General features: G+C 29.9%; 1 protein-coding gene and 1 non-coding gene across 2 annotated transcripts; one reads left to right on the plus strand and one right to left on the minus strand.

The window, feature by feature from the left end:
- Positions 1-648: 648 nt before the first annotated feature.
- On the minus strand, positions 649-2,045 carry LOC105648149 (BOI-related E3 ubiquitin-protein ligase 1). Its single transcript, XM_012234451.3, has 3 exons — positions 1,809-2,045; positions 1,401-1,710; positions 649-1,294 (listed from the first exon to the last, which is right to left on the minus strand). Exons 1-3 carry the CDS (start codon positions 1,865-1,867, stop codon positions 728-730), a joined length of 936 nt encoding a protein of 311 aa, XP_012089841.1. The 5' UTR covers positions 1,868-2,045; the 3' UTR covers positions 649-727.
- Positions 2,046-12,867: 10,822 nt separating this feature from the next.
- On the plus strand, positions 12,868-12,974 carry LOC119369316 (small nucleolar RNA R71). The gene has a single exon (XR_005176995.1). It is a non-coding gene; the product is annotated as a small nucleolar RNA R71 (small nucleolar RNA).
- The last annotated feature ends 9,651 nt before the right edge of the window (positions 12,975-22,625 follow it).

Consider the following 22,625-nt stretch of genomic DNA (forward strand, 5'->3'; position numbering starts at 1 on the left):
TCATATTTATTTTTCCTTTTAAACACTTAAATAGGCTAAAGAGAGATCCTTTATTAAAAAAAAAAAAAAAGAAAAAGACTAAAGAGAAAAGCGACAATCAAAGTACAATTATTATTGAAAATAAAGTTAAATAATAGAAGACATAATAATTGTGGGCATTTGGAGCCAAAAACTGTTAAATTAAATCATTAATTGGGAAAAAAAAGTTTTTGGTTGGGGATAAAGAGAGAAAAGAATTAATGAACAATAGACCCCACTTTTGGACAATCTTCAATGGTTTCCTGTAAGAGAGATTTTATTTTTTTCAATTAATCAAATAATTCCACTTTTAAATATTGAAAAATCTACCAATTTAATTTGATTCAATACAATTAAAATTACATTTGAATTTTATTAATTAGAACTAAATTTATTATTATTGATATAATTTTAGAACAAAAATAGGTATAGCTATGAATTTGTTGATTCACATTCAGAACTACAAAGAGTTTTTCAAAGTAAAGTTGGATGCTTTGGTCTCAGCCAAAAGCGAAATTAGAAAAGGAAAAGTTTTGAAGGGAAGGAAAGCGACTGAAAGATCTTTTATGGCCACTCTCCTAATTTATCATCCATAAAAAAAATAAAAATTAAATAATGGAAGCCACTAAATAATGAAAAAATTTTCAGTGATCTATTTTTTTTTTTAAATATTTTTCCAACAAGTATCATTTTTTTTTCTCCTAAAATTTCAGGACAAGTTAACATGTACACTACCAGTCATCCCAGAATCACAAACAGGGCAAGTGCCGAGCAGAGTGGACCCACAAAATGTACAGAGGCACAGATGCCTGCATGGTAGCAACAATACACTAGATTCCCTCTCCCCACACTTTTTGCACATCCTGTTATCCTTCACCCCCACCGCCACCTTATCCTTCGCCCACACTTCCTCCTCTGCTAACGTGCACCGCCTCCCATAATCACTGCTCCCACAGCTAGACTCTGCGTCGTCTGCTACCATAGCACCACCACCGCTGACGTGTCGTTCCTCGCTAACGTGCGCCAGGACTTGTTCGAGATTGCTTCGGAGAGAATTTGCTGTGGCTTCATTAGTTTGCGCTAAATCCCTCCAAATTTGATTCTCTATGTATAAGCTTTTCACTCTTTCTTGAAGAACCCAATTCAATTTTCCCATTCTTTGTATCTCATCATCTTTTTCCTTCAATTTCTTGATTATTGCTTCTTGAATTGCTGATACCAACATTCTTGATTGCTTCTTTCTTCTCTCTTCAAGCTCCATTCTTATTTTCTGAGTCTGGAATTACCAAACACAATAAAGAAAACCAAAATATCAGCAACAAAGTAAAAAAGAATTATTCTCCATCACTTTGTGGAAACCAAACAGGGTAAAATTAACTTACATGTTCAGCAACAAAGCTGTCCATCTCAGATTGGTTGTTTTGGATCTGAGACAGGATATCTTCATCAATAAAAGAAAATTTGCTCTTCTGAGAAACTGCAAAAGAATCCAAATCGTTGATTGGATCTCTAGCCCTTTTTCTTGGAGCGGGAATATTGTAAGTGAGTCCACTGTCATCTTTGTTCATGGATGATTTAGCCAAAATGGGATCACATACAAGAGACTGATAGAAAGGAAAAATTGTCGTAGCTGGCATTGTTTCATTGAAACCAAGACCAGAATCCATCTGGGTATCGTAAATATTGAAATCTCTGCAAAAAAACAAGAAATACCATGTCAAGAAACAAGAAAATAATAAAAACCCATTAAGAGAAAGGAAAAAGAAATAAAAGAAAAACTTTCACAGTACCTATTAGCGATTAGCTGTGAAGAAGGGAAGAGGTTTATATGCGGAGCTTCAACTGCCATGAAAGTTGTTATATTCCTTGCTTCTGTATGATCTATTTGCTTTGCTTTCGGTTAGAGAGAACAAGAAAGAGATGAGCCTTAAAAGAGAGAGACAGAGAGAGAGAGCAATGACCATGCAATATAGGTGGCCACTAGAAGGCACAAAGAGGATTTTCCTGGTTTATTTAGGTTTGGTTATAAGGAGAGAGAGAAAGTCAAAAGACATACTTATAAAGAGAGAAAGCACATATTTAAATATAATATATAATTTTTTATTACTTTATATATCTATAAAATCTGTCTACGTAGGAAGGAAATTACAGTGGCAGATTTTGTCTTTTGGGTTTTGGTTAAGTAATAACAACAAACTTATAGGGGCAATTACAAGATCTGCGGTGTTACCTATTTTAGGTTTGTAAAACAAAACAAAAACCAAAAGGCGCGATTTACTACAATACAACCAAAATTTACTGGATCTTTTATTTTAAGTTAAAATTTTAAAATTAATTGATGAAGTAACTGACAGGGCGGTATATCTGCCACGTATCAAATGCTTGGTGGTTGCGCCACGTAAGCAGACGCTACAATCCACTAATAAAAACGGGGAGAGAATAAAAGTTAAAGGCCCGTTGCGAAAGCGTGGGTCCCACACTCTCACGTGGGAGAATTAATGGATCCACGTGTGGGGGTTGTAGCGGCAGCACCGGTGATGGTGGTGGTGGTGTTAAATAAAGGAATAATGATTTTACCATAGCGGGGGATTTGGTCTGGTCTGGTCTGGGCGGGTATGGCAATGAACGCTATGATGTTAATGTTGGTGTGGGCCCCATAATGAAAACCAACGAGAGTGGGTCCCGCACCTGTTACGTTTCGGTTTCCTTCTTTAGCTAACCTTGTCGACTTCTTTAACTAGTGTCCCTGTACGGACAACTCAGGCAGGGCATGGAGAGAGAGTTAATAATTTGGTGTGGGACAGGCACATGGTTCTCATACATCTTGTCAATTGTTTTTGTTCCTTGCTTACTATCAAACGAACATAACCCGTGAGAATATGTTTCAACTATTATTATTATTATTATTATTATTATTATTATTAATTGCGTTTTCTTTTTCAATTTTGTGAATTGGGTTTGAATTTAAATCTATTATCAAATTGTATATGTATCTATATTAGACTATTACTGTATTGACCAATAAGTTTTTAATAACTTTGAATAAAATGTTAAATAATATTTTTTATAATATTTAATAATATAACATTTGAACTAATTTTAAAAAATTGAGATAATGTTATAAAAGATCAACGCGTAAGGTTTACCTACTCAAACAATTATTAACTATTTATCTTAAAAAAAATAATTATTAACTACTCGAACAGTTCAACGCTACTAAAATAGCTAATTTTGCCGAACAGAAGTTATGTGTTGGTGTGCAATGATTTGATTGTTTTGATTGCATGTGTATTTGTTTATTTATAGTATTAATATTAAGCAAAAGGAAATGTTTATAATGAATCAGTTAATTAAGCTAAATCAAATGCATTGGCTTCTCCATAATTATTATTCTTCTTCTACTTTATTATTTTATTATTAGTTTAATTAAATATCTCAAATGAATATTATTATTATTATTATTATTATTATTATTATTATTTAAAATTAAAATTAAAAAAATAAAACAATAATTTGATAATTTAACTTAATTACTAAGGAAAAAGCAACATCTTAATATGAAGTATTGTTGAAAATTTTAGATTTTGACCTTTTTTATTTGTTTATGATTTTCTGAGGAAGTCTCCAACTCAAATGCTAGGAGGCTTTTGACTTTGGATTATGAAAATCATGCTAATGGATCCTACGATATAAATGTCAATATTGTATTATAGCTATCACATTTATTATTTTAATTTTATGTAAAATAATAGTTTGGTTAGGTTTCATATTTTTTATTAACTTAATATCAATTTAATATTGATTATATTTAAATTAGTTGGCATGAATTTGAATTTATCTCCTTCGGTTAGGACTTGCAACCTTTTGTGGCTTAATTCCTTAAACACATCTTTGAATTTTCCTCGACTGCACGTTTTTCTTTTTAAAGATACATATTGTAATTGGAAACGTAATACATTAAATGAATAAAGTCTAATTTGTCCCTCAATTTATTTAGAAAGATTAAAAGGGTTGAATTTGACATTTTGTATTAATTTAGCCTCTAAACTTATATAGAAGGATTAAAAATGTTCCTTTCGATTTAATTTAGTTGATATTTTCAATCATATGAAATTGAATCAATTCATTGTTTTTCAAAGCAAATTTAGGGAAACCTTTTAATCCCTTTATACAAATTCAGTGAGTCAAATTGATTTTTATTTCTACATTAAATTGCAAAAGAAATACATATTTGAGATATAAGTGAGTACGAGGAACACATACATTCTAATTAAAAAGCAATGCGTTTTAGAAAAAAATGAGAAATTTTATTAGTCAATAGGACTAACATCAACCCAAAAGGTTATCTTATAGAAACCTACACCGGATAAATTTTTGATGATCCTGGATTCAATTCTTAGAAATGTCCAAATAGTTAATTAACTCCTTGTATAATAGAGGAATACAGGTTGTAGTTTAATACGGTAGTCAAATATCATCCCATATTTTTATAACGATAAATTTTGATGGAATATCGAGAAAAGACGAGGAAAAAATTACTACAAAAGTAAGAAAATATAATGAAAAGTTAACAATGGAATACCGACTACAGTTACTGAGGGAATAGTTTTGGTGGAAAAATATTGTGCCAGGCATAGTGGGAGTTTTAATGAGACAACTGACTGATTTACCAATAGAATGTGGCCGGAGAACAAACTTGCAGTGCGCGAAAGTAACTGACCACCGTTTGCAGTCGGTAAATTCACTGATAGATTTCGTGACAAAACAAAACTTGTTGTCAAGGGTTAATAATTTATTGATGAAATTTTGAATATTTACCGAGGGATTTTTTAGGTTTACCAACGAAATCGATCCTCTTCCTATTTCTCTCTCTAAAGGGTCGCACACTCAACCCATTTTTGTCGCAACCACCCTTCGCCCTTTTTACTGCCTTCAACCATTGGTCAATGTATGGTATTGTGAGTGAATTGCCAAGTGTTTTTCTTTGTATATAAATTTTATCTTCACAATTTTACCTTATAGATTTCTTTTCTTATGCCTATTTTGTGTTTTTAAATCCTTAATGTGAAATTGAAATTTATTGACAGACTTTTGACAAATTACTGACAAATTATGGTTATGGAGATGATATTTGACAGAGACACGGTGGTGGCAATGAAGATCGCGTTGGGTTGAGGAAGATGGTGAAAATGTGAATTTTAGGTATTTTAGAGGAAAGAGATTAATAATAATGTCAATGAAAATTTATAAAGGATAATTTCGTCTTTTCCACTCAAAATTAACGGAAAAAGTGCATTTTTTTTATGGAAGGACCAATTAATATGACGAAAGTAAACCTCAGGGACATTATAAATATTTGTATAAATGTTGGGGACTACTTAATAATTATGGCAAACCTCAGGGAAGAAATAATTATTTTTCCAAGGGATAATTTAGTCTTTTCTTCTCAAAATTAACGGAAAAAATGTATTTTTTTGACGGAAGGACCAATTAATATGGCGGTGGCAAACCTCAAGGACGTTATAAATATATTTATAAATGTCGAGGACTATCTAAATAATTATGGCAAACCTCAGGGACAAAATAATAATTTTCCCTTTGAAAAATTCTAGAAGTACATATGAAAATTAGTACTTTCCTATAAATTCAATAATTTTTATTGTAGAAATTGAAGAAATAAAAAGAAAAGTAAATATGAATTCTAACTTTTTATAAAAACTAATATTAAATATATATTTGTTTTAAAAAAAATGAGAGGGTCAATAGCCGGAATAACTTTGTGGATTACAGAACATGATAGGCCTCCCATTTGAAAACATTTAGCAAATTGGTGATAAATTTTACAATGGAGAGGACTCAAACTTGATATGAATTAAGTACAATATGTTGAATATTATTTATAATAATTTTAGATGTATTTATGAAATAAGTTTTACACTAATAAAATGTAATTTTCAAGTAAAAATCAAATATAATTTTACATATATAAATAATTTTTAAAAAATAATAAAATAATATTAAAGAAGTGAGTGGTAATAAGTCCGCAACATAGTGCGGGTAAAATTTAAGGGTAAAATTTACTTGTTTCAAGCTATTCACGAATTTAACTCCTAGACTACTTAGGAATATATCTCTAAGAGTATGCTATATACAAATAGGATTCAAACTTTCCTTAACACTTCCCTTAAGTTGGAGCATAGATATTAATTATGCTCAACTTGTTACAAAGATAGTCAACCCGAAGTTATTTAGAGCTTTCGTGAAAATATCTCATACCTGTTCAGTTGTTTTGACTCGCCTTGTAGAGATAATACCTTGTCGTATCTTTTCACAAATAAAATGACAATTAATCTCAATATATTTTGTTCGTTCATGGAATACATTTTAAAGAGCAACTTGATGATAACACCATATCTTTGTAGGCAAGGATGAATTAAAACAAATTTCCTCTAACAACTGATGAATCCAAATTATTTCACAAGCAGATTATGCCATAGCTCGATATTTTGATTCAACACTTAATTGAGAGACTATATTTTGTTTCTTGCTCCTTCATGATATCAAGTTTCTACCTACAAAGACACAATAACCTGAAGTTGATCTTTTATCAACCTTTGAACTTGTCCAATCCGGATATGCAAAACACTGAATGTCCAAATGTCTAATGATTACTATAAAGGAGACCATAACTTGGATTACCTTTCAAGTTATGGCTAATAGTAGGAGAAGACATAAATTGGCTTAAGACACTAACAGAGTAAGCAATATCTGGACGTGTTATCATAAGATAATTCAATTTGTCTATCAATCTTCTATATATTTCAGGATCATCAAATAACTCACTATCAGTTGTAAGTTGCAAATTAGGAGTTATTGGAGCACTGCATGATTTGACACCTAACTTTTCAATTTTCTTTAGCAAATCAAGGACATACTTACTTTGAGATAAGAAGATGCCTTCTTACACCTAGACACTTCAATACCCAAAAAATACTTTAATGATCCTAAATCTTTTGTCTGGAATTGAGTTTGAAGAAATGACTTGAGTGATATAATATTGATTGAATCACTTCTTGTAATAAATATGTCATTAACATAAACCACAAGTAGAATCAAACTAGTCTTAGTACTTTTGAAAAATACAGAATGATCAGAAGTACTCTTCTGCATGTTAAGTTGGTGTATCACCTCGCAAAATCTACCAAACCAAGCTCGAGGACTCTCATAAAGCGATTTGCAAAGTTTGCACAGTTTACCCGACTCCCCTGAGCAACAAAGCTTGACGGTTGCTTCATTTAAACTTCTTTCTGAAGATCTCCATGAAGAAAGGCATTTTTAACATCTAGCTGATGTAAAGGCCAATCAAAAGTAGCTGCCAAAGAAATAAACATTGAATGAAGGAAAATTTGGTTACAGGAGAAAAAGTGCTAGAGTAAATAAATCCATAAATTTGAGAATAGCCCTTAGTAACTAAATGAGCCATGAGACGAGCATTAGACCATCGAGATTCACTTTAATGGTGAAAATCCACTTACAACTAATAGCTCTTTTACGTCCAAGGAGAGGCATAAGATCCCAAGGACCATTAGCATCTAAGGCGACCATTTCCTTTTTCATTTTGCTGCACGCCAACCAGGATAGGAAAAAGCTTGAACAATAGTTTAGGGGCAGAAACAGGGTATAGGTTACTTATAAAACAATGAGATGAAGAAGAAAGATGATCATAACTGACAAAGGAAGAAATAGGATAGATACACTAGTGTTTACCTTTTCGAAGATTAATGGGAAGGTCAAGGTCCGACTGAGGAGTAGTTGATGGCATAGACTCAGGTTGAGTAGAAGGAACCAGATATTCTGTTGAAGCGGTAGGTGGGAAGTGAGTCAAGAGACCCTAGTCTTCTGGAATAAACCAATGGAAAATGAGTGAGCATGGGAGCGTGAGTCAAGAGACCCTTGTTCAATGTATAATTTATTATTGAACTTAATGCTTCTGAGCAGAGTTTCTCCCCTAGATTGATTTATTTCATTAATCACTATTGGGAGAAGGGTTTTTGATATGAAAGAGGTAATAACTTACATTGGAATAATAACTTGATGCTGAAGTTATATGGTATGACTCATGAGAGGTTTTCATAAGTTAATAACCTTAGGTTATAGATTCATAAACAAACCATAGAACTTAATAATTTAGTTCATGTTTGATTGCGCTATTGGAAGATAGGTAATTACATCGGACTAAAATAGCTAATAATACGTCGGGAGAGCTTGTTAGCGATTTTAAGGTTATTTTCCCTACTTGAACAATTAAAATTTATTATCAAACTAATAAAATAAATTAGATAGAATTATGTGAAGTCAAAATTCCTAGTAGCTTTTAATCCTTGATTTCTCTTCATCAAATATTCTTGTTTGATTTCTTTTTATTCTCTTTTTATTTCCTTTAATTTAAATGCTTAGAATATATTCTTCTTATTGTCGTTTAAACAATAGTAGCTTAACACAATTTTGGTACTTGGTATACAATCATCGTGGAAATGATACTCTACTCATTCTTTATTACTTGTTGCGATTTCGTACACTTATGAGTTTTCCCATCACTAAATGAGATTGTTCTTGTAAAGTGTTTGGTCTTATTTTACAATGAGATTTGTTTTTAAAACACATTATGATTTTAAGGCTTTTGTGCCATATGTTAATAAATTTATTATTTTTGGGTGTTTTATATTGAATAAGACTACCATACTCTTATTATTGAGTTTGCTAATATGAAGTATAATATTATTATAGAGTTAAAAGTTATATTCTTTTCTTGTGGATTTTCTTAAAATATTTTAAGATAATATTGTTATGTTTTGACTGACCTCTTGATTATTTTGGTAATTGCTTTAAGATCATATATATATATATACTCTTAATGAGTTTTGAGTTGTGCATAATTTTATCACTAGATGTGATATTTGAGAAAAGATATTTAAAATTCAAGTGTTTGAGTTTTCTTTGTGAATTTAAGTTTAACTTAGTCTTCATACTTTCTCGAAAAGGATAAACATAATTAGGTGGATAATATTTGAAAATTATTGTGCATGTTATAACAATATATATTCAAGTGCTCTTTAGCAATAAAATTGTCAATATATATAGTGAAATTCTATATAAACTCAAATAAAAATTAAAGGAAATAAACTCAAATTAAAAACTTGCGATGAAAAATTTGCAGTGATATAAATAACTTGCTTATCTTGGTGCTTTATTTTCTAATTTGGGAATATAATGGTTTTAATGATTTAGAATATATTTTTATATGGATTTTATGCAAATGATGATTTATATCTTTATTGCATTGGATTTAATACCTTTAATTGAAATATTATATTGAGTTATGCAAATATTTTAAGATTATGAAATATTTGAAATTGTTTGATAAATATTTATAAAATATGTGATATTGAAAAATGGTAACTTTGGTGATTGAGATATATACATTTTGGTTTCTTAAAGTTATATATATATATATATATATATATATATATATATATATATATATATATATATATATATATATATATATATATATATATAAGTGACTTGGTTTTCTTTGGTAAGCCTTTTTAAATTTTTTTCTAGACATTTTACATTGAATTTTTAATGAATTCAATTATGAAAGTTGACACATGTTGTTTTGTACGTGGTATTTCAGATAGTCAAACTATAACATTCCTTCCTGGTCCACCCGTTAACCCGAATTAACCGAGCCGAGACGCTACAATCTGGTTGAACTTATGTCCTGTCATGCTGATATCATCCTGTATGTTAAATATGAATACAAAACACTCCCAATTAAACTCCAAACTTCCAATATCTCCAACTAATCATCAAAACATAATAACACTTTATATATATATAGTCATAACTGTATGAATCCTCAATAGCATTTAATATCCAGCAATTAATTGCATTCATGATCTATATCAAGTCTTCATGAACTAATCATACCAACTATTGTAAAATATTTCATATTCAAGCATTTCATAAGTATTATTCTTATCTCCAAATACTTACGCCAAAATAATTACATACTTCACTTATATTTCCAATTACATAAGCTCTAACAAATTTAATAATTATATATGCCATAATTCTTAATTATACAACTCTCAATCTACTATGACCAAATTAGTCACTTCTGCTTTGATAGTACTCTTCAAGTCTTCAAGTAGCAACCATGATCTTCAACCTACGCGTGATAAAAATCGACGCGCTGAGTATAAAACTCAGTGATGCTCATAATTCACATACTTAACAAAGTGCGATGACAACTAACTTAAAATACAAATTTCATAAAAGCATTGATAATCATAGAATCAGTAAATTTCAACATAAATATATCTTTCTAGCAAAGAATACTTTCTAATTCATAACATAAATAATTTAGTTCTAATTATCTCATAACTCCTTTACATGAACCTTTAATCACACATATCATGATACTATCATGATCTTACTAGTTGTTCATTATGCTGTATGAATTAAACAAATAAACATGTAAGAACACATAACTTATATTTTTATTGTCTTACTTGCTGCTCATTATATTGTATGATTATGCAATTTGTAGTCAATATAACTGTATAGCTCCATAAGGTTATAGTGAAACCGAAGTGATAAGAAAAACTATATGAAACTGTATGAATACTGTATGACTGGGCTGCTATGGCCATTATATAATCATATCCACTCAACGGCCTGTAGCCGGAGTATCAAATTGTATGGGGCGCAGATCTGCTATCCTATGTCGCGACATAGCCTTATCTAAGTGGTTTCTACCTAACCTCAATGGAGCATATTAGTGGTATGTCAATATATAAAACAAAAGCATATTAGCTGCTTCATAATTTCATAAACCATACTGCTTACCTGTATGCTGATAGTCTCGCCAAGCGGGTAACTTGTGTCATGTTAGTTTCACATCATTTGCATGCTTGCATTTTGTGTTTATACATGTGTTCATGTTGTCTTTTTGTTTTAAAATGATTGGAGGCATACAAGTTGAGCAAAGGAATACAATTGCATAGAAAAAGAGGTCTAAATGAGCATCCAAACACATGTCGCGAGCGCGCCATGAAAAGTCGCGAGCGTGAGAAGCACACATGAGGGTCAGTGAGTTTACAGGTGAGATTCGCGAGCGTGCAATGAAATTCACGAGCGCGAGAAGCACAAAATGAGAGTCAGAGAGTTTACAGGCAAGATTCGCAAGCGCGCGTCGTGTTTTCAGCCTGCGCAGTCTATACTATTTTGGTCATATCTCTCAATTTATAACTCCGATTTGGGTGATTCAAAAACCCATTGAAAGCTAACACATAGAGGAACAAATATCTCTTCTATGACACTTCCTAATTCTATCATTAAATAGGGTCAAAATCATGGTGAATTTACTGGTTATGTTTCCAGCAAAACCTTTTCAGCATGAACTCAATATCTACTTCATTTATTCATTTCATCTCATGCTTTTTCACCATTTTCAGTCTTCTTACTCAACATTAAGCAACATATATTCTCATTATCAACACACCACACAAATTTTCATGCAAGGAAATTAATTAAACTAAAAGAGATAGCACACCTTCACTCCAAAAAGCTTGAGCTCTTCTTTTTAGCTTCCTTCTACCTTTGGCTCACCTCTCCTATACATAAGAATTATTATGAATACTCTAAAAATATCACCAAATGATTCAATTATAAAATTCAAGAAGGTTTACTTACTTGGATAGAATAGAAGTTGAATTAATGCTTAACTCCCATTAATGGAGATAACGAAGAAGAAGATGGAGAAAAGGTGGAAGAGTAAAGTAGATGAAGGAGATGAAGATAAGGATGAAGAAATGAAAATGAAATGGAACTCATGGGTACATCTCCAAAATATGAATGATTTTTATGTGAAAATTACCAAATGGTACCTCAAGTGTCAATATGTTACAACTTAATACCTAAGCTTTATATTTTAGTGCAAGCAAGTCCTAATCCTTATACTTTGATCTTTTTGTTTCCTTCAAGTAAGTCCACTTCTTCTCCTTATTTCAGTTACATCCCATTCTACCCCACTCTGGACTCTAATGGCTCGAACCGGGTTTTGGATCAGCCCGACTCGACTCTAAGCAACGACTCGATTCAATAGGATGTCACAACTTACTATGTCAGACATAGAAAAATGGGACATTACACAAACTTTTGTTTATGGATATATTTATCTAGTCCTATGTCAAAGAGAGAAAATAAATAAATTTTCGTTTCAAGTTTAGTGGGAGAATGTAATTCATTATTTTTAAACTATAATATTTTGGTGAGAATGAATATAAATAAGTCAAGCTCAAGTTGTAGTGACTGAAAAAAAATTTCATAAATTCGCATTGTAATTTGTGAATTGATGTGATCTAAAATGAGTTTATTAACCACATATCAAATTATAAAGAATGGATAAACTTTGAGTATGAGAATTTATTATTATACTATTAGTTCTTTCAAAAGTATTTTGTTTTGATATTGTTGATTTATTTGACATATTCTTAAATGCTAACTTTTGATATGAAAGTTGTGTTTTCCTAGAGGTTGTGAAATATAATGAATATCTAATGGTATATTATTAAGAATTTTCTCTCAATTGAATAATATAATCTTTTGCCTCAGTATTGTGAATTTTAATGGAGTATTATGTGTAAAGTTTATAGAGAATAAGATTGTCTAATGAATTTATCCTAGTGGAAGCGTATTGATATTTCTTATTCTCTATATTGTTAATAATTTGTGGATAAAGACAATGCATTATAAAAAGTTTGTACCTGTAACCACTTGGGTAAGCTATGATGTGGGCACTTCCTTAGTAGGTCCTTGAATCTTTCCCAAGCTTCATACAAACTCTCTTTATCATGGTGGGCAAAAGTTATTATCTCATTGCGAAGCTTTGTGGTTTTTGAAGATGGAAAAAATTTCGCCAAAAATTTTTAGGCTAGTTCCTCCCATGTAGTAAAAATTCCAACAGAGCATGATTGTAACAAAGACCGTACTTTATCCCTTGGAGTGAAAGGAAATAGTATCAATCTTATCGATTTCTCAGAAACTCCATTTTGCTTGAATGTATCGCAAATCTTCAGAAAATTTGTGATATAGGCATTAAGATCTTCACTGGGCAAGCCTCCATATATAATTGAGGTGGAAAGCATTTGAATAATTGCAAGTTTGATTTAAAATTGTTAGCTTCCACCCTAAGCTTGGTGATACTTGAGGTGGCTCCATTAAGAGAAGGACTTGTGTAATCTCGCAATGTGCGGACGGGAGGTTGAGGTCTTCTATTGTTGTTATAGGGTCGTGGTGGCACAATCTGCTGCCCTCCTGATAGAGGTACGTCTCCTATTTATTTTTATAGTTATTTTTATTAAGTTTTCTTTAGGATTTCTTTTAATTTTTATTTATTTTATTTTATTTTAGTTAAAATATTTATGTTTTTCAATAAAGTTTCCTTGAATCATATCCCACTTGATCTTGAGGAATTTTGTATGATTTTTTTATAGGAAACCAGTCAAAAATACAAGAGAGGATCAATTGCTAAAAACTTCCAGCAAGTAGCACACCCAAGGCATGCTACCCAATACCCCCATGCTACTCTACATAGTTCAACTTGGGCCAAGATTTCAGACTAAGCTCGTGTTGCTTGCATGGCCTACATGAAGATATTGTGGGACGTGCCTTATCAAAGCTGGAGTCCTATTTAGACGTTAAGAGAGTCCTAATTGGGAGGAAGTACAAAACCTAAACAATTTCCACCTCCAAAAGATTTCTTCCTCAATAGAGATTCACTTTCCTAAACAAATACGAAGACATTTCAAACAGTCTATATAAAGAGAGAGAGAGTAGCCATAACTATTATCGATTGTATATTCCATCTTTCTTTTTTCTATTGTTCTCTACACAGTTTCTCTCTCTTTAAGACTTAAGTATTCCAATTGGCGCCAAGATTCAAGGAAGCCGCTCAAGCCAATCGTCGACTAGTTTTTATTTATAAATTCTCTTCTTATTTAGTATTCATTATAGGATTATTTACAAGTTTAATTGTTTTTAATTTATTTACTATGTCGAACTAATTCTTTTACTAGGGATGTAATGTAGCTTAAATTCAACTCCAATTTATAATATTGGATTTGATTTTCTTTATTCAAGTAAAATTTATTATTAATCTTAATGCTTCCAGGTAGAGTTTCTCTCTTTTATTGATCTATTTCATTAATCACTATCGAGAGAAGGGTTTTAATATGAATAGGGTAATAAATTTCATGGGAATAATAACTTGATACGAGAGTTAGATGATTTGACTCGTGGGAGATTTTCATAAAATTAAAGGCCTTAATTTGTGAATCCCTTAATAATCACAAAAACTTAATGATTTAATCTATGTTTGGTTGCATTATTAGGAGATGGGTAATTAAATTGGGTTAAAATAGCTAATAAAACATCGAGAGAGCTTATTAGCGATTTTAATGTTATTTCTCTTTCTTGAATAATTAAAATTGATTATCAAATTAATAGGATAAACTGGATAAAATTAAGTGAAGTCAAAATCCCTAATAACCTTTAAACTTTCAATTCTTTTCAACAATTACTTGCTTGATTTCTTTCTCATTACTTTATTTTATTTCTTCTATTTTCAATTATATTCTCCCTATTGTCATTTAAATAATAGTAGATTAACACAATTTTGATACTTGATAAACAATTTTCGTGGGATGATACTTTACTCGTTCTTTATTACTTGTTGCGATTTCGTGCACTTGCAATTTGCCCTGTCAAAATTTTGGCGCCGTTGTCGGGGATTGGCATTACCAATATCAATGCCAATCAATCTATTATTAATTTAAACATTTTATTTTAGTTTTTTTGTTTATTTTTTAAATATTTATTTATATTATTTGTAATTTTTCTTTATTTTATTTTTTACTTTTGTTTTTTTCTTGTGAAATATTTTTGCGACAAGTAGCTGCATGTTTTAGTCAACAACATTGGGAGCCATTTTAGAGACATATAACTTTAGTTTCACTAAGCCATATAACTTTGACTTGTTATTTTTTAGTAACTTAACTTTTCTTTTTATTGCAATAGGAGGGCACTCATCAGAATTCCACCATTAAAAATACTAAAGTGGTACTAAATATAAAATATCAACCGACTAATTTATTTCTTTTAAAAAAATAAAACGTGGTACTAATATAAACTATTTCATTTTAAAAAAAAATCATATTTTCTCCTAATGCTTTAACTTGGAATCTACCGACTAATTTATTTAATATATTCTTTGTAGTCAAAAAAAAAATTATTTAACATATAATGTTATTTATATAAAAAATTAAAATTGAGTGGCTAGAAAATGATAAATTAAAGTTATGTAATCTTAATGAAATTAAGTGGAAACATTAAGTGATTATTGGTTTAACTTACCCATAATGAATGTTAGTATTTTTTTTATTCTTTTTTTTTTGCCATTCGATATTATACACAATGAATTTTCTACGGTATATACTATTGGCAACAATTACAAAGTTTTAAACTGCCAATTAGGGGCAGTACAATCCGTTACAAAGCCCATCAAGAGACCTCTTAGTCTCAGGGTATTACCGGTACCACTAGGATAGGGAATCTTGCGAATGTTAGTATTATTTATGCTAAAATTAGCGAATTTGTAAATGAGAAATTAATGAAAATTTAAGTGTAATTCTAATACATATGTGACATTCACGTCGGAATTAAAAAATTTCAAATATTAACATCAATCCTGATTCATATTATACACGTTGAGATGAACAAAATTAAACTTATTAGTATTAATGATTTGACTTATTAGAAGAAGTAATTAAAGTTGAAATATAAAAAAAAAAGGAAAAAGAATTCAAATAATTCACACATAAAACTTGGTCCCCCTTTAGCTCCAACACAAACAAACCAAAAAAAAAAAAAAAAAAGAATAAAGAAAAAAGGAAAAAGAAAAAGAAAAAGAAATGAAAGGCAAATCTTGCAACCACGTCATAAGTTATATTGACCAAGTTGTGTGGGATAGAACAGTAACCCCCACGATGTCCGAAACATATTCTGACATCTCTCTTAAATTCCCCAACGCACACCCACGATGAAAGAGAAAGAAAAAGGAGTTATTGGCAGCAATAAAGAAAGCAAAATAGATGGATTCCCATATCCTACCGTCCCCTATTGTTGTTTCTTGCTTTCCTCATCTCCCATTTTCTGCTCCTTACATTACATTCTTTAATTAAATACTTCCTCTGTACTTTCTTTTACCTTAAAAGACAACAAACAAAAGCATACAAAACAAAAAGCATCAAATGTTGTAACTTTCAACTCTTTAACCTAACAACTAATTGCATATAGGTTTAATGTTTGTATGACTAAGCAATTACGCATGGCCTAACGATGATGTAGTTTGGTTTTTTTCCTTTTGTATTATTAAATTAATATTGCATGTTAATAAAATATTTCAATATTATGTAAAGTTATTATTATTTTGATTACAAATATAGTTTTTCTTTGCATAAAATTTTAATTGTTAACTCAAAAAATTAACTAATTAGCTGGAAAATATATTACATTAAAATTAACTCAAAAAATCTTAATGGGTTTTTGAATTACTTTATTTTCTAAAAAAAATTCAATCTTGTAATATGAATTGTTTGTTTATTTTGTTAGATTGTGGATGTATTAGCATTACCTAATCCAAATAAAATTACATGTTACATATATTATAGAATGGAACAATTTGTGTTTTTACTTGTCTTAATGCCAACTGTTTTGGATTTATGAATGAAATGACCAATGTGGGCAATACTTTGGAAAAAGATTTCCGAGAAGTTTCTATTATACAAATCCTAAAAAAAATTGCAGATGTCTTTTTGGAAAAAAGAAAAAAGAAAAAAGAAAAAAGAAAAGAGAAAAGGGAAGGGATAGTGTTTTAAGGCATAAAAAGCCACTAGCTAGGCTAGACAGCCACCCATTATACCTGCTTTATTTCACCTCACCTTCAAAAAATAGTATCTTTAAATGGGAAGAAGAGGAGGCAGGCAAGGCAAGGCACATTATATAATGCCCACCACTAGAAAGATCCCATGATGATTCAAAAAGCTCTCAAATGTTGGACCCACCAATACATGAAATATAATTTTTTATTACATTTTCATATGCCTTTTACTTTATTATAAATTTTCTAATAGGAATGTAATCTTGTAACCAAGAGATGGAACAGAACTACTTTTGTACAGAACTAGATGGGGCTTTTTTTTTTTTTTTTTTTTTTTTTTAAAAGTGGGCTTTCATGCATTTTATAGTTAAATGCAAAAGTCATATTGGTAAAGTGCTTATGCTTTTTAATTATACAGAAAAGCCACAAAAGAGCATTTGGGACCCCTCAAAAATGTCTTTAAAATATAAGACACTAGTGTGTGCCTAAGTTGTGATTATATACCTAATTTGAAAAGGAAAACATACCCAATTAGAACACTCATTGAGATCAAATGATAAGACAACTGCATAAGCATTTTCATATATATATATATATATATATACTTTTCAACTTTTTGTGTAAACTTTTGACCAAGTTGGCATAATTCTTGTGGTGGGTTTAATTCATGACATGAACATGTGCTTGCTCAATGGAAAATGCACCTAATAGTGATATGCTTGATCAGTAAGTTGTTGATAGTTAGCTTTTCTCTTCAACTTCCGTATTATAAAGCTTTTTACAGAAACAAAAATTTGTTTCTAGCCAGAAATAAAATCCACCTATTGTCTTTATTTTCACTTTGAAATAAAATGTATATTTAAATTTAGTAATGAATGTATTTTGGTCATTTCACTTGGATGAGGTTAAAATTTTTAATTGAGATTGAGTTGGGGTGAAGTTAGAGTGCCTAAGATTTTTTTGGTGTTCAATTAAAAACAAAATGAAGTATGAGATTGTGAAATTTGGAGACCTAAGGGCTTTCTTGGTCTGTTTCAATTAAATTAAGTTATGAAGGGACTTCTTAACAATCAAAATATTTTATTTAGGTTTGGAAACCAACATTTTGAGATTTGGCTCCGTCATCGACACAGTGAAGGCAAACGATGAAGGGTTAAAGAGTTGACTGGGGTCAAATTGATATTTATTTAACTCTATATTAAATATTATATAAAGTAATTTAAAGATAATGAATTTAATTAAAAATTATATATGTGAATTTAAAATAGTGCTAAAACAGTTTAGAATGGTGAAATCCGAAAAAGGATACCTACGTTTATATCAATCTGATCTGAATAAAAGTCATTGGACTATTGTCAAAGCTAAAGTATTTAAAAAATAAGTAAGGATACTTTTCGGTTTATGGAAAAACTAATGAACTAAGAGTTCATGGATACACCATCGTCATTGTATAAGACACATGGCTAATTGGCTTTTGTGCAAATAGGAGATTATTGATTATATGCCTTATAACCAATTTGATTGGTTATATTTTGAATATAATATTTTATGCATAATATTTTATTATTAATAAAAGACATTTATTTATCTTTGATGTTTTATCTCGGTAAAAGATAAAGTCAATGAGACAATATTATTTTGCAAAGTAAATTATAATATGCTTATAATTATGAGTTTTATTTTGCATTAAAGTAATATTTCTAAATAATCCTGGTTAATGTTTTCATCATTATTAGACAATGATTAGAGTTATTGAGATTAGTACATATTGTGTTCTTTCCTTTGAGAAACAGTTGTTCTTATAAGTTGAGGTATATGTGATATATAAAACTAGTAGGAATGTTCTTGTTATTAAACAAGTCCACTGAATTAACCTACATGAGAATTCCATATGGAGAGTCATTTGCGTCTATGGAATACTCAAGTGATGGTTGTATAAGTGATCTTTTGACTTTAAATTATTAAACTATCTTGTATAATGATGATTATGGTTTGATTCTTCATTCACATCATTCATTAATGGAAAATAAGCAATGTTTGAATTAGACATAGTAGGAACTATATGGAGATACTTGTGTAATTAAGGAAAATGTTTTAATTGTTTTTTATTAGTATTGATTAAGAAATTCTTGCGCAATGTAGAATGGAATTAGTAAATTAGATTTGAAATTTCATTCAAATGATCAACAGCTAAGATTAAGAAACTGACATGATTTAGTAAAGCAGACATACTTCATGCCCAATTACTAAATTAGAACATTAATGATGAAGAGATATTAATTACACTGATAAATCATGCACTGAAAGGTTAAGGCAAACCACTTTGACTTTTCTAATATTTGGGTAGTCATGGCATGTTATTAGATAATGTTTTTGACCTTCAAATATTAATTAATTATTTTAATTTATATTTGTTGCCAATATGTTTGGAACCTAATAGGTCACACACATAAGAATAGATATAAAAAAGTAAAAATGAGAAATAAAATCAAGTATGATTTGATTATAAATAAGTTTTGGGACTTTAAGGTCAAAATTATAATTTATATTTAATTACAATTTTACCTAAATTATTAAGTATGGACTTAATTATTTATGTCTAAAATTTATTCAGATAAATTTTAGATTATATAAACCTAATATTTTATTTATTTAAATAGTTAAATAAATATAATTGATTAAATTGAAAATCATATTACTATATGTACTATGACTTATTTATTTATTTAAATTATTGAAATAAATAAATAGGCTTATATATATTTTAGTTATAATTTATTTATTTAAAAATTTTAAATAAATAATTATAATTTATTTATTTATGACCTAGGATTTTTATATATAAAGTTAAGAGACAGTCTAAAAATGTGGTTTTTGTCACATAGCCACCAAAACTAAATATAGAATGTAAGATAGCTAGTATCATCATACTCTTTATTCTCTTAACCCTCCGAAATAGTTTTAGAGTTTTTCGATTATATATTCGTGTAGATACTACTAGAGGCCGGATACTTGGATGACTTGTGATTTGCAACAACTTAGCCACGTAGATTGAAGTTTCAAAAAATAACAAAAGAAGTATTCTTTTAAATAATTTTATTGCTAATTTAATAGTTTAAACGGATCTATATTGAAATAATTATTTTGTTTTTGTTATTTTATTCCGCTACATATTGTTTATATCGAAACCCAACAGTACAACTGTTGAGTATATTATGATTTATTGCTGAAGAATAACAAATTAACACTCCGTTTGGAAAAGAGAGGAAAGAAAATAAAAAAAGGAAAATAAAAGAGGATTGTTTTATTTTATTTCCTTCAGTATTTTCACTATATGATTGGATTGGAAGGAAAATAAAAAGAGGAAAGAAAATATTACTACTGCATAATTACAATTTTAACCTTAACATTGTACATAATGTTACATAGTTTACTTGATAAATAAAAATAATACATTTAATTAATTACTATTTAATTTAATTAAATGCTATCAATCGCCATCTAAAAAAAATAATATTTATTTTTTAATATAAAGCATCAACAATAATATTTTGGTCCTTTTCAGTTTCCATCCTCTATATCTGCTATTTCTGGAGAATGGGCGCAACATGAAGATAAAACAGAGGAGTTAATTGTTGGATATTTTTGTAATTCTGTACAAACAGTAAAAATATCTCGTTAGATTTGCTGCTTTCTCCCCGATTCAGAGAGACTATAAAATTGTGGGTCCAGGAGGATTTTAGTACAAATGCTCCTTCCTTTGTAATTTTTCCAACCTCATCTAAACTACTCAGTTATTTTCCTTCCTTAGGTATTTTCCACCATCCCAAACACACTGTAAGTATTTTATTAAATAAATTTTAGTGAATAGGTTTATGTTCAAATAATTTAGAGATTTCATTAATTAAATTGCAAAAATGATAATTGATGCATTTGGATTAAAAATAATGTTGTTAAATTGGTGATTAATGACTTAAGACCCTTACACTAAAGTGCACATATTTAGCTAAGGAAAATATGGTCTTTCATCAAAATATTTTTCATACATCATCATCACCGCGTAATCATGAATATATTGTTACCTATGCTAACCAATATCAGGCAAAGACTGCACTTTCCTTTAAGAACAGTAAGCAAAGATAAAATGTCCACATGATCAGAGATCATACATCCGAACAAGTAGAGATCATACATATGCATAATCAGAGGTCATACATCTAAACTATTGGAGACCATACATCCAAATAAGCAGAGATCATACATCTAAACCCTGGAGGTCATACATCCATAGCAAACAGAGATCATGCGTCTGTATAACGAAGATCATATATCTGAACCATTGAAGATCATAAATCCAAAGCAAGCGAAAATCATAAATTTGCATAATCGGAGATTATACTTTTGAATCATTGGAGATCATACATAAAAAGCAAGCAGAGATCATACATGCAAAGCAAGCAGAGATCATACATCTGCATGATCGAAGATCATACATTCGAAACATTGGAGATTATACATCTGCATAATCGGAGATCATACATTTGAACCATTAGAGATCATACATCCAAGCAAGCAGAGAGAATACATCCATATATTTGAAGATCATACATTAGAAATGACCAGAGATCAGGCTTCCAAAAACACTGAATTCATAATCATCACTCCTGTCAAATCCTTTTTGACAATCGTGATGGGGGCAGCTATGAACACATATTTTTTATACCCTTATACTCTTAGAAAATAATTAGAAAAGGTATAGATTGAATCGGTGTTCAATTGGTTAAGAATCCAAGCTAAACCTAAAAGTCAAAGGTAACATTTATCTACTCTTTTGATAATATCTTGAACTATGGACAATATTTTTAAATGATTTAAGTGGAATTTGAAATTAGGCTTCTCAAGCTTTCCAACAGTATATTGTAAGCTAAAATATATAAATTGGGTCTAAAAGTCAAAATTGCATTTCAGGACCTAACTAAAGTTTCTAGGACTTAATTGAAATTTTGCAGAAGTTCGGAGACCATATTGTAATTCCAGGAAATTATAGGGTTAAATTACAATTTATTAGGCATTAAATTAAAATATTAAAATTATAGGGACTGAAATGTAATTTGCTAAGGACTAAATTGTAATATTAAAATTATAAGGACCAGAGTATAATTTGCTAGCTCACCCCTCACTTCGTGCGCACACCATTTTGCAAAGAGTATTACTTATGCCACGTGGTGCATTGGTTCAAATTATTTTCCCCTCAATTTTGGCTATTTTGGCAATTTTGACCCCTTTTACTATAAATAGGTTCTCTAGGCTTCATTCTCACATATTCTGAATTCCCCACTGTTTTGACACTCTCTTTTCTCTTTATTCTTGCAATCTTTTTGCAAGACAAAGGTATGATTCTCTAAACCCTAAAAACCTCTCTTATTGTACTCCTTCACAAAATCGAACTAGTAAAAAATATGATAAACAAAGGCTAAAAATCAATCAATAGAACGGTATGGTTCTAATTCCTTATTTGATTATGGATCTAAAGGATATGCAGACGATCAACTGTGTGTATAAAAGAAGAAATTTATGCGATCACCTGGTTCTAAAAAAAAAG

Source organism: Jatropha curcas, chromosome 10, assembly GCF_041381405.1.
Source record: "Jatropha curcas cultivar XTBG-Jc1 chromosome 10, XTBG_Jcur_1.0, whole genome shotgun sequence".
NCBI lineage: Eukaryota > Viridiplantae > Streptophyta > Magnoliopsida > Malpighiales > Euphorbiaceae > Jatropha > Jatropha curcas.